Source organism: Mizuhopecten yessoensis, unplaced genomic scaffold (genome assembly GCF_002113885.1).
Source record: "Mizuhopecten yessoensis strain PY_sf001 unplaced genomic scaffold, ASM211388v2 scaffold715779, whole genome shotgun sequence".
NCBI lineage: Eukaryota > Metazoa > Mollusca > Bivalvia > Pectinida > Pectinidae > Mizuhopecten > Mizuhopecten yessoensis.
In genome coordinates, this window is record NW_018479787.1 from 16,725 (window position 1) to 29,087 (window position 12,363).

The 12,363-nt window shown below is 41.7% G+C and overlaps 1 protein-coding gene across 1 annotated transcript in view; it reads left to right on the forward strand.

Annotated features, from left to right (window-relative positions):
• Window positions 1-235: 235 nt before the first annotated feature.
• LOC110441247 (inter-alpha-trypsin inhibitor heavy chain H3-like) overlaps window positions 236-12,363 on the forward strand; it is a 24,722-nt gene continuing 12,594 nt past the window's right edge. Inside the window, exon 1 of the mRNA XM_021484354.1 lies at window positions 236-468. Coding sequence (XP_021340029.1) covers window positions 391-468 — 78 coding nt within the window. The 5' untranslated portion in view covers window positions 236-390. The remainder of the gene's footprint in view (window positions 469-12,363) is intronic.

Here is a 12,363-nt window from a genome sequence, read left to right on the forward strand (position 1 = left end):
CGAAGCCAGCGCTGTACCAAAGTTCTCAGGTGTTGAGCGCCCAAATTCTACACCCAAAGGTAGCATTTCCCTATCCAAATTACATATGATATTATCTATTAAACTTGGAAACTGTCATTCATTGAATAAGGCGACTAGACGTAACACCATCAAAACGCTTAACGCATTTGTGTGCGGCATATCAGAGTACTTAATTGCTACACAGTGAACAGAGTACGCCCAGCAAGTTCCCTAAAAAGAGACCTGTTATTCGCACAGTGTCGCAATAGGAGAGTTAATACCATAGGGCGAGTCGAGTGCTCCCCGTCATTTCATATAAGCGGCGCTACCTGACTGTAGCAAATCGAGCACACCGCAAAACTTGTCGGATTCTGAAGGACTTAGGTGAACATGGATATTCCTTTGCAACTGGTGCTGACCATCATGCTGGTCAGTGTAGTGGTCAAGTCAAGAGCTCAGATTCACCAGGTAGGTAATAACAGTAAAGTGGTACAGGTATATACATAGTAACATAAACTTAGCGTACTTTCACAATAGTATAGAGTATCGTTGTTTACTACAGTTTAACTGCTAAAACATTGTTGAATTATTGAAAAAATATTTTCTTTTTCAATGCATCGATATCTTTTAGTATACTTGTATATTGACTAATCGTAAGCCGTGTGCCATAATCTTCCTGTGGTGAATGATTTATTACAAATGCAACATTTGTGTATAAGTTGTAGGGCGTTTTTATACTTCTGTGCGTCGCCTGAGGATTACAAATGTTATAAACATTTGTACAAAAGATGATCTTACACATACTTCTAATGCCCCAAACGTCTGAACAGATTTACTGTGCATAGACAGTGTTATTTACACCTGCCGTTTACACTAATTTCTCTTGCATATTTAATCTTAGTAAACAACACCATTTATATTCATCGGGGGAAGAGATATGGTTTTAGTACAGGCTCGTTTTTGTACATTAAAAGAAGGAAATATGACCTTGTCTTGTTTATAAAATGGTCTACAAACGAGTGAGGAGTGGGTGACTCAAGTTTTGTAAGGTCGAGTGGCTCCTTTTCACGTAAACAAAACAAAAGTCCATTCAAATTTATCTCGTGTGTGGGTCGCATTTGTACAGGTGTTTTGATCGGATGAAAACAGACTACACCGACCCATATTTACGCTCCGAAATAGGTTAAGGTATAGCGTGCGTTATCAAATAGCTCGCGTGACAGAAGCTACGATGAACGTTAAACAGCCGAGAAGTCGTGTGATGGCGATATCCAATCATATTTTTAAATCATTACTCGCTCAAAAAATATATACAATGATTCATCAAAATACCAAGGCAAGCATTGGTTGTTAGAAATCATATTGGATTTGTATGTGCCAAGGTCGTTTGTGTTGCGCTTACAACCTGAAATATACCGTACAAGTACAATGTGTGTTGCATACACACAAGATTATTTCACATTGAAATTTGTGAACATTAAAATTGCATATCAAAATTATACATAAATAGGCAAAAATATCAGTATGTACATTAAAATAATATATTAGATGGTGACATTTGTATTATTTACTTCAAGGCGACAATATGATAAACTGTGATTAGTCTGTCCCTCTCGTTGCCTGCCTTACCTCTCGTTGCCCGCCTTACCTCTAGTTGCCTGCCTTACCTCTCGTTGCCTGCCTTACCTCTCGTTGCCTGCCATACCTCTCTCGTTGCCTGCCATACCTCTCGTTGCCTGCCATACCTCTCGTTGCCCGCCTAACCTCTCGTTGCCTGCCTTACCTCTCGTTGCCCGCCTTACCTCTCTTTGTCTGCCTTACCTCTCATTGCCTGCCTCACAGTCACAAATTTGACTACTTATTTTGTCGAGATTAATATGTTTGCAATTTGTTGGAGAAACAACAGAATAGTGTGAATGGACAGTATCGTGAAAATGTTGTAAGGGACAATTGACATTTTTTTCCTGAGTAATCACACACTCCAGTCACTGTTCTTGAAATGACTAATTAGTTGATATTTATTGAACAATTACATGTATTTGACAGTTCAAGTAAAAACATCAGCAAATATTAAAAATATGTAATACGGATTTCTGAACTTTTTGTTGTGAGATGATTGCCAAATATACTGAAACGGTACAACAAGTTCTTCCTCTACTCTTAGGTCTGTCGACAGAGCTCCTGTTAATGGACCTTGTAAGTCTGTCGACAGAGCTCCTATTGATGGACCTTGTAAGTCTGTCAACAGAGCTCCTGTTGATGGACCTTGTAAGTCTGTCGACAGAGCTCCTATTGATGGACCTTGTAAGTCTATCGACAGAGCTCCTGTTGATGGACCTTGAAAGTCTGTCGACAGAGCTCCTGTTGATGGACCTGTTAGTCTGTCGACAGAACTCCTGTTGATGACATGTAAGTGATGGACCGTGTAAGTCTGTCGACAGAGCTCCTGTTGATGGACCGGTAAGTCTGTCGGCAGAACTCCTGTTAATGGACCTTGTAAGTCTGTCGACAGAGCTCCTATTGATGGACCTTGTAAGTCTATCGACAGAGCTCCTGTTGATGGACCTTGAAAGTCTGTCGACAGAGCTCCTGTTGATGGACCTTGCAGGTCTGTCGACAGCGCTCCTTTTGATGGACCTTGTAGGTCTGTCGACAGAGCTCTTGTTGATGGACCTTGTAGGTCTGTCGACAGAGCCCCTGTTGATGGACCTTGTAAGTCTGTCGACAGAGCTCTTGTTGATGGACCTTGTAGGTCTGTCGACAGAGCTCTTGTTGATGGACCTTGTAGGTCTGTCGACAGAGCTCTTGTTGATGGACCTTGTAGGTCTGTCGACAGAGCTCTTGTTGATGGACCTTGTAGGTCTGTCGACAGAGCTCTTGTTGATGGACCTTGTAGGTCTGTCGACAGAGCTCTTGTTGATGGACCTTGTAGGTCTGTCGACAGAGCTCTTGTTGATGGACCTTGTAGGTCTGTCGACAGAGCCCCTGTTGATGGACCTTGTAAGTCTGTCGACAGACCTCCTATTGATGGACCTTTTAGGTCTGTCGACAGAGCTCCTGTTGATGGACCTGTAAGGCTGTCGACAGAGCTCCTGTTGATGGACCTGTAAGTCTGTCGGCAGAGCTCCTGTTGATGGACCTGTAAGTCTGTCGGCAGAGCTCCTGTTGATGGACCTGTAAGTCTGTCGACAGAACTCCTGTTAACGGACCTTGTAAGTCTGTCGACAGAGCTCCTGTTGATTGACCTTGTAAGTCTGTCGACAGAGCTCCTGTTGATGGACCGGTAAGTCTGTCGGCAGAACTCCTGTTAATGGACCTTGTAAGTCTGTCGACAGAGCTCCTATTGATGGACCTTTTAGGTCTGTCGACAGAGCTCCTATTGATGGACGTTGTAAGTCTGTCAACAGAGCTCCTGTTGATGGACCTTGTAAGTCTGTCAACAGAGCTCCTGTTGATGGACCTTGTAAGTCTGTCAACAGAGCTCCTGTTGATGGATCTTGTAAGTCTGTCGACAGAGCTCCTGTTGATGGACCGGTAAGTCTGTCGGCAGAACTCCTGTTAATGGACCTTGTAAGTCTGTCGACAGAGCTCCTATTGATGGACCTTTTAGGTCTGTCGACAGAGCTCCTGTTGATGGACCTGTTAGTCTGGCGACAGAACTCCTGTTGATGACATGTAAGTCTGTCGACAGATCTCCTGTTGATGGACCTGTAAGTCTGTCGACAGAACTCCTGTTAATGGACCTTGTAAGTCTGTCGACAGAGCTCCTGTTAATGGACCTGTAAGTCAGTCGACAGTGCTCCTGTTGATGGACCTGTAAGTCTGTCGACATAGCTCCTGTTAATGGACCTGTAAGTCTGTCGACAGACTCCTGTCGACAGAGCTCCTATTGATGGACCTTGTAAGTCTATCGACAGAGCTCCTGTTGATGGACCTGTAAGTCTTTCGACAGAGCTCCTGTTGATGGACCTGTAAGTCTGTCGACATAGCTCCTGTTAATGGACCTGTAAGTCTGTCGACAGACTCCTGTTGATGGACCTGTAAGTCTGTCGACAGAACTCCTGTTAATGGACCTTGTAAGTCTGTCGACAGAGCTCCTATTGATGGACCTTGTAAGTCTGTCGACAGATCTCCTGTTGATGGACCTGTAAGTCTGTCGACAGAGTTCCTGTTGATGGACCTGTAAGTCTTTCGACAGAGCTCCTGTTGATGGACCTGTAAGTCTTTCGACAGAGCTCCTGTTGATGGACCTGTAAGTCTGTCGGCAGAGCTCCTGTTGATGGACCTGTAAGTCTGTCGGCAGAGCTCCTGTTGATGGACCTGTAAGTCTGTCGGCAGAGCTCCTGTTGATGGACCTGTAAGTCTGTCGACAGAGCTCCTGTTGATGGACATGTAAGTCTGTCGACAGAGCTCCTGTTGATGGACCTGTTAGTCTGTCGACAGAACTCCTGTTGATGACATGTAAGTCTGTCGACAGAGCTCCTGTTGATGGACCTGTAAGTCTGTCGACAGAGCTCCTGTTGATGGACCTGTAAGTGGAGATGTTATAACTACTACGATGGTGACTGATTTCGGCCATCTCGCGCTGTCGCATTGTCGTGGGCGCCAACGCGACAATGCGACAATCAGCCACCATTGCAATGGTACAAAATGCGGGTTCTCGGAAAACGCTAGGAAACCAATCCACCTTTATTCCCAGCAACAGTGGTTGGAGTTTGTGGTTACTGTGAGAAAATTGTCAACTGACTCTCTTACAGCTGAATGCATTTTATAAGGTTTGGATATAGCACTGCTTCTGTACTGTTCCATCACATTGCTAGTAGTTCAGTATTTAAAGACAAAAGATATTTTTTCTCAAAATGTGTTACTTTCCCAATTTCTTTCTGGTTTTAAATCGAAAAAAGATGTAACTACACAAATTAGAAGAAGTGGGATGGTTGAAAATGATCACATGAAGAATACGTTATGAACTTCATATCATTTAAATTTTGCGATTAGCTTATTCAGAAAATGTATTTGCGAGGATTCAAATTTTCGAAACGCACTTGAAAATATTTGCATTTGCTCTGCATTGCTCAATACATAACCCAAGTCATCTGTGATTCACTAAATAAAAGATACATATCATGCATACGATGTCCCACATAAAAACCCATAGGACACTGTGTTTCATTAGGAGACCAAAAATCTAATTTTAAAATTGTGTCAAAATCATTTGGAATTATAAACAGAGGTATTGAACTGCGTTCCGTTTTATTGGCCTTGAACAGAATTGCATTTAATGCTTAAGGGTCACTGTCTCATTGCATTGTGGTTTTTTCCCTATATAAAGTAACCTCCCCTTAACTTCCGTTTGGGTGTAACTTTAGAACAGTTGGACATAACACTTGTATTGTCTAGAGCGATAGTATATCAACCTGAAGTCCGGGGTTCGAATCCTGTAGATTGTTTAACCTTCAGAACTCGGTTATTGAATGAATTCTGTTAATCTTTATCCTTTCTTATGAAAATCGCACAAGGTATGGTTTTCTTTTCTTAAATGATTTATCAAAGCTGTAGTCAGGCCGGAAACAATATTTCCCACACCAAGTTACAGTTTTTGGCAGTGGAACGGCGATCCTTAAATAAACTTCAATTGTTTTTACGTTTCTAAATAACGAATTGAATCCGCGATCTATTTAAGTGAGGGATTATATCTCGTGAAACATAACAAGTTTACAGTCTAATAATTACAAAGTAAGTTTACAATTGTAAAGTCTGTTAACAACCTACCAAAGCAAAATGTGTTTATAAATAACCGGATACTCGATCGAAAGTGCTCGGCTGTTAGGGAAATCGGGGACCAATTTACGGAGTCTACGATTTTTTTTCGATTGACCTGTGTCGTCTGCTCGAAATGGGTACAAAAAATTCGTGACCTTGATCCTAAGAGAAATGTCTGCTCCACCATTTAGTAAAATATGTTGTTCAAAATATATCACACAGATTACGGACTTAAAATGTTATCGACAATTATGTGCACTAAGTTAAAAGATTTAAACAAACGAAAACTTCATCGTGTATGTTCGTTTAGAGTTACAAGGTTACTCCGTCAAGTATTCTTCCTTCGACATCAGACATACGTCTTATAATTGACAGGTCATGGGCGGCATTGCACAAATTGTGGGAAACGGGCTTGTTAGTGCAATGGAAAAAAATAACTACATTTTAAGTTTTATTTAAAGAAACAGATTTGCTGATTTTACTTAGAATTATTATCAAAACTTTTGAATTTTTGAGTACGTTTTTATGAAATTGTTGACTTTTATACCGACATCGCTGATTAGCTGGAGCCGTATGTGGGAGTTGGGTTTCTATACGACCGCGGTGCGTGCTGCTGTTTTTAATGCCCTCTCTTTGCGTGACCCGACCCTGACCTGTTTAAGTCAATCTTTACATCAAATGAAATTACTAAAGAAAAACTAAAGCGGTCATTACGGATTTGTTATGTATCTTGCATGCAGCGAACAAATTAAATGACAAATGTAAAGATAGGATCACGAGAAACGCGTACTGAATATTTCAATTTTATAATTTGATATATGCATGTATACCAAAAAACAAGCACTTTTAAAGTGAGATATTTTTAAAATTTGCTACATATGGAACCAGAACCCATTGATTACATTTCAAAAATTTCATCAGACATAAGGTTCTCGGCATGCTATAACGAGTTAAGCTAATAGCGTCTGACAGCGTTGAGGTCTGGTACCAGAGCAAAAAAGTAATACATCGTGTGAATATGAAGTGCACGTGACTTACCTCACCCACATGAACTTCGGCTCGGAACCAACACTTTTTCAACATGCCTAGAGTAAACATTAATCTGATAAATCAGTAACCAAATGCAAATCGGTCGAGTGGTGAGAAACATGTCGATTGCTGACAATTCACAGAAACGAAGTCTAACCCGTAATTCCGGACGAATGACGAATGACGACGTTTGCCGTTGACGAGTTGTGATCCCCTTTAACGAAGGGTTTCGCTAGTCTGATTGGATACGTGACGGACATAGAGTGTTTGACGGACGGACGGACGGACCGACCTGCGGTAGAAACGATACTGTTTAGGAATTTTGGAAACTATTAGAAGCACAACAGATATTTCGAGTAATATATAAAACTGTGAATCACAGACGTACATTATGGTAAGACGGAGGAAACATTAACACAGCTGTTAGCCTAACAGAATAGTTTATAGGACGTAGAACATACTGGTGCATGTGTTTATCTTGGATTTCTCGCAAACAATTTGAAGAAAAGGTTGAATTTCGGTTAAAATTAGAAATTTGTATATTTAACTTGATTTTTTTTATTTGTTCCTCCCGAAAACTTTGAGCTCCCACAATCGAGATAACATCTGTTTTCATACCTGTCCTTTATATACACGTCTGATAAGCCCGCGATAAGGCGGAATATCCCCCCCCCCCCCCCCCCCAAACATTTACATTAACGAGAAACACTTTTCTTTCTCTACAATGAAACTTTTATTAATACTATACATTCACTCTGAACAGAGCAAAACGTAAGGTTAAGTTACATTTCTATGTTCCGTTATCTCGTAAATCAACATTTCAGGAATAGGAAGTCTTTGTTGGGTTTATGGTCTGTATACGGTACACTTGAAATGGCTTTATCGGTCAGTTTTGCCTGGTCGAGTCGCGGGTCTGAACGGTCCACTTTGAAGTAAAGGGCTATCTTGTGTTTAGGGATAATAATGTCTGACCCGGATCTAATCTCGCGCAGAAGTCACTCACACGTGCGCTACGCGATACTGTATAATTCCACCACTCCTTATATTGTCTGGTGTACCTGAAAGTGATACTGCTTTATACATTGTTGTATTAGTGTGCTGGTCGGGCCCATTTCTGGGGTATAGTTACAGTTGTTTATAGTATGTATATATAACTCCCGTAGACTAACGTAACACGCACATAAAGATGTGATAGCACCTTTATAATTTGATAATAGATACATTATCCAATAGTTACACTGAATCCTACAGCTATTTCGTCCCTGTAGGACTCTTCGGTGATGTTAGGGTCCAAAAAGTCTGAAATCCAAATTGGTCTTAATTGCTGTAGAGTTACTTAGGGAACGTTGAACATCATTGTATGCCTGACCCTAGATCTACGGATAACGTTAAGTCCGGTTCTTCTTTAGCTGTGTGACCATACTCTCTCCCGCCCTCTGAAATATTCTTCAGCTGTGTGACCATACTCTCTCCCGCCCTCTGAAATATTCTTCAGCTGTGTGACCAAACTCTCTCCCGCCCTCAGAAATCTTCTTTACCTGTGTGACCATACTCTCACCCGCCCTCAGAAATCTTCTTTAGCTGTGTGACCATACACCCTCCCGCCCTCTGAAATCTTCTTTAGCTGTGTGACCATACACTCTCCCGCCCTCAGAAATCTTCTTTAGCTGTGTGACCATACTCTCTCCCGCCCTCTGAAATCTTCTATAGCTGTGTGACCATACTCTCTCCTGCCCTCTGTAATCTTCTTTAGCTGTGTAACCATACTCTCTCCCGCCCTCTGAAATCTTCTATAGCTGTGTGACCAAACTCTCTCCCGCCCTCTGTAATCTTCTTTAGCTGTGTAACCATACTCTCTTCCGCCCTCTGAAATCTTCTTCAGTTGTGTGACCATACTCTCTCCCGCCCTCTGAAATCTTCCTTAGCTGTGTGACCAAACTCTCTCCCGCCCTTTGAAATCTTCTTTAGCTGTGTGATCAAACTCTCTCCCGCCCTCTGAAATCTTCTTTAGCTGTGTGACCATACTCTCTCCCGCCCTTTGAAATCTTCTTTAGCTGTGTGATCAAACTCTCTCCCTCCCTCTGCAATCTTCTTTAGCTGTGTGGCCATACTGTCTCCCGCCCTCTGAAATCTTCTTTAGCTGTGTGACCATACTCTTTCCCGCCCTTTGGAATCTTCTTTAGTTGTGTGACCAAACTCTCTCCCGCCCTTTGAAATCTTCTTTAGCTGTGTGACCATACTCTCTCCCGCCCTCTGAAATATTCTATAGCTGTGTGACCAAACTCTCTCCGGCCCTCAGAAATCTTCTTTAGCTGTGTGACCATACTCTCACCCGCCCTCTGAAATCTTCTTTAGCTGTGTGACCATACACTCTCCCGCCCTCAGAAATCTTCTATAGCTGTGTGACCAAACTCTCTCCGGCCCTCAGAAATCTTCTTTAGCTGTGTGACCATACTCTCTCCCGCCCTCTGTAATCTTCTTCAGCTGTGTGACCATACTCTCTCCCGCCCTCTGGAATCTTCTTTAGCTGTGTGACCATACTCTCTCCCGCCCTCTGTAATCTTCTTTAGCTGTGTGACCATACTCTCTCCCGCCCTCTGTATTCTTCTTTAACTGTGTGACCATACTCTCTCCCGACCTCTGAAATCTTCTATAGCTTTGTGACCAAACTCTCTCCCGCCCTCTGTAATCTTCTTTAGCTGTGTAACCATACTCTCTTCTGCCCTCTGAAATCTTCTTCAGTTGTGTGACCATACTCTCTCCCGCCCTCTGAAATCTTCCCTAGCTGTGTGACCAAACTCTCCCCCGCCCTCAGAAATCTTCTTTAGCCGTGTGACCATACTCTCTTCCGCCCTCAGAAATCTTCTTTAGCTGTGTGACCATACACTCTCCCGCCCTCAGAAATCTTCTATAGCTGTGTGACCAAACTCTCTCCCGCTCTCTGAAATCTTCTATAGCTGTGTGACCATACTCTCTCCCGCCCTCTGTAATCTTCTTCAGCTGTGTGACCATACTCTCTCCCGCCCTCTGGAATCTTCTTTAGCTGTGTGACCATACTCTCTCCCGCCCTCTGTAATCTTCTTTAGCTGTGTGACCATACTCTCTCCCGACCTCTGAAATCTTCTATAGCTTTGTGACCAAACTCTCTCCCGCCCTCTGTAATCTTCTTTAGCTGTGTAACCATACTCTCTTCTGCCCTCTGAAATCTTCTTCAGTTGTGTGACCATACTCTCTCCCGCCCTCTGAAATCTTCCCTAGCTGTGTGACCAAACTCTCCCCCGCCCTCAGAAATCTTCTTTAGCCATGTGACCATACTCTCTTCCGCCCTCAGAAATCTTCTTTAGCTGTGTGACCATACACTCTCCCGCCCTCTGAAATTTTCTTTAGCTGTGTGACCATCCACCCTCCCGCCCTTTGAAATCTTCTTTAGCTGTGTGATCAAACTCTCTCCCGCCCTCTAAAATCTTCTTTAACTGTGTGACCATACTCTCTCCCGCCCTCTGAACTCTTCTTTAGCTGTGTGACCATACTCTTTCCCGCCCTTTGGAATCTTCTTTAGCTGTGTGACCAAACTCTCTCCTGCCCTTTGAAATCTTCTTCAGCTGTGTGACCATACTCTCTCCCGCCCTCTGAAATCTTCTTCAGTTGTGTGACCATACTCTCTCCCGCCCTCTGAAATCTTCCTTAGCTGTGTGACCATACTCTCTCCCGACCTTTGAAATCGACCAAAATTTCGTTGGTTCATTATTTTTTACTATTTCACAAAAATATTTTGTTATTAATTTTGTTGGATCAATTTTATTTTGATTTGTTAAACGTCCTTTTAACAGCTAAGGTCATTTAAGGTCGTGGAATTATATTGGCATAAATGTAGACCATTATTTAAGTATATGCGCTCAGTGAATGCTCTTTCATTTGTTTATTTTTCGCTTTAATGTTGATATGAAGTATTTCAGAATAAAAAAGATTTTGGTGAAAAGCATGTATTTCAGTACAATTTGAGTCGATAGTCTAATATATACGTAGCGTTAAAGTGCATTATCTGCACTTACGATTGAATCTAATTTCAAGCTGATTATTCAGTCTACAATTTTCACATCCCACTGTATAATTTCAAGTCTATCTTAATCGAAATTGAACGCACATGCCTGTTGAAATGTACAACTGTCTGAAGTTCGATTTCCTTATCACGAACTATCTGACCAGACGATACTCGATACAACTATCGTTTTACCTTTCTGAAGATTAGCTGCCGTACTTAAACTAAGACGTCGACCTCAAATATGCGGAAAACGCTTCGAATGAAAAGGCAATATCTGATTTCATTAAAACAGATAAAATAATAAAACATACAAAAGTATATTAAACAAGCAAATTCGTGGAGTTTATATTCCCCGCTTGCAGGACATATTGTAGGCAAACATTATTGGGGTTAGGTTTAAACATGTGAGTATCGTACTATTGAGACATAATGTATAGCTTGAAACTCGAAAAAAAAACACCTTATACCTCATTAATTATCCGTTAATATGCACAAATCACATCGGTTGGCAAAGTTAGCATGAGTCGGATGTCCATAGGGAATTTGGTTGAAATATCTGCACAATATCTAAAGCAATTATCAAACGAACACAAAAGAGTGCCCAATATGGGTGGAAAGACAGAGGAACACAAACATTGTTATCAAGTTTGAAGGAAATTGGCTAATATTTGCTAGCGTTATTAAGCGGAAACTGCAGATAATGATGTTTTTCCTTAATCAAGGGGCCATAACTCCGCCAAATGGAGTCCGTTGAAAGTGGTCATCGAACTTGGTCAAGCCCTCAAAGCATTTAATCCTGGTACCATGTTTGAAGAGAAAATCGGTTAACATTTGTTGCAGTTATTGCACGGAAACGGCAGATAATGACGTTTTTTCGTTTTTCAATGGGCCATAACTCCGCCAAATAAAGTCCGCTGAAAGTGGTCATCGAACTTGGCCGAGCCCTTATATTAAGGCATTTAACCCTGTTACCAAGTTTGAGGAAAATCGGCTAGCATTTGTTGCAGTTATTGCACGGAAACGAAGCGTGACAGACAGACGACAAACCCAAATCAATATCCCCCGTTTCGGTGAAAACGGGGGATAGTAACATTAAAGGCAATTGTAGAACTTAATAATCAGATATCGACCGGCACTTGAGCTTACAACAATTAGCGCATATAACATATTAGTCTTAACTTTCTGTTATAGTGTTTCTACAAACACGTCCGTTTTCTTGCATGTTCAAAAATTCGGTCACGTTGTTAATTATTTTTTATCGTGATCTATAAGTTATGTTTCCGGAATTGTGAATGATTTGTTATGAGCTGTGTTAAGACACCCCGTACCACTGCCAAATAATGTAACAGGTGTTTGTAGCTTTGATAAACCATTTCTGAGAAGAAAATCATACAGGACTTTAATGATAAACACTCTTCTTCGTTGGAAATACAACACAGCACTGGGACTCTTTACATGTAGCTTCAGGGCCAACACTAGTGTATCATTCGATTTCATCCTCTTCTTTAATTTTGTGAAATTCAGTTTTA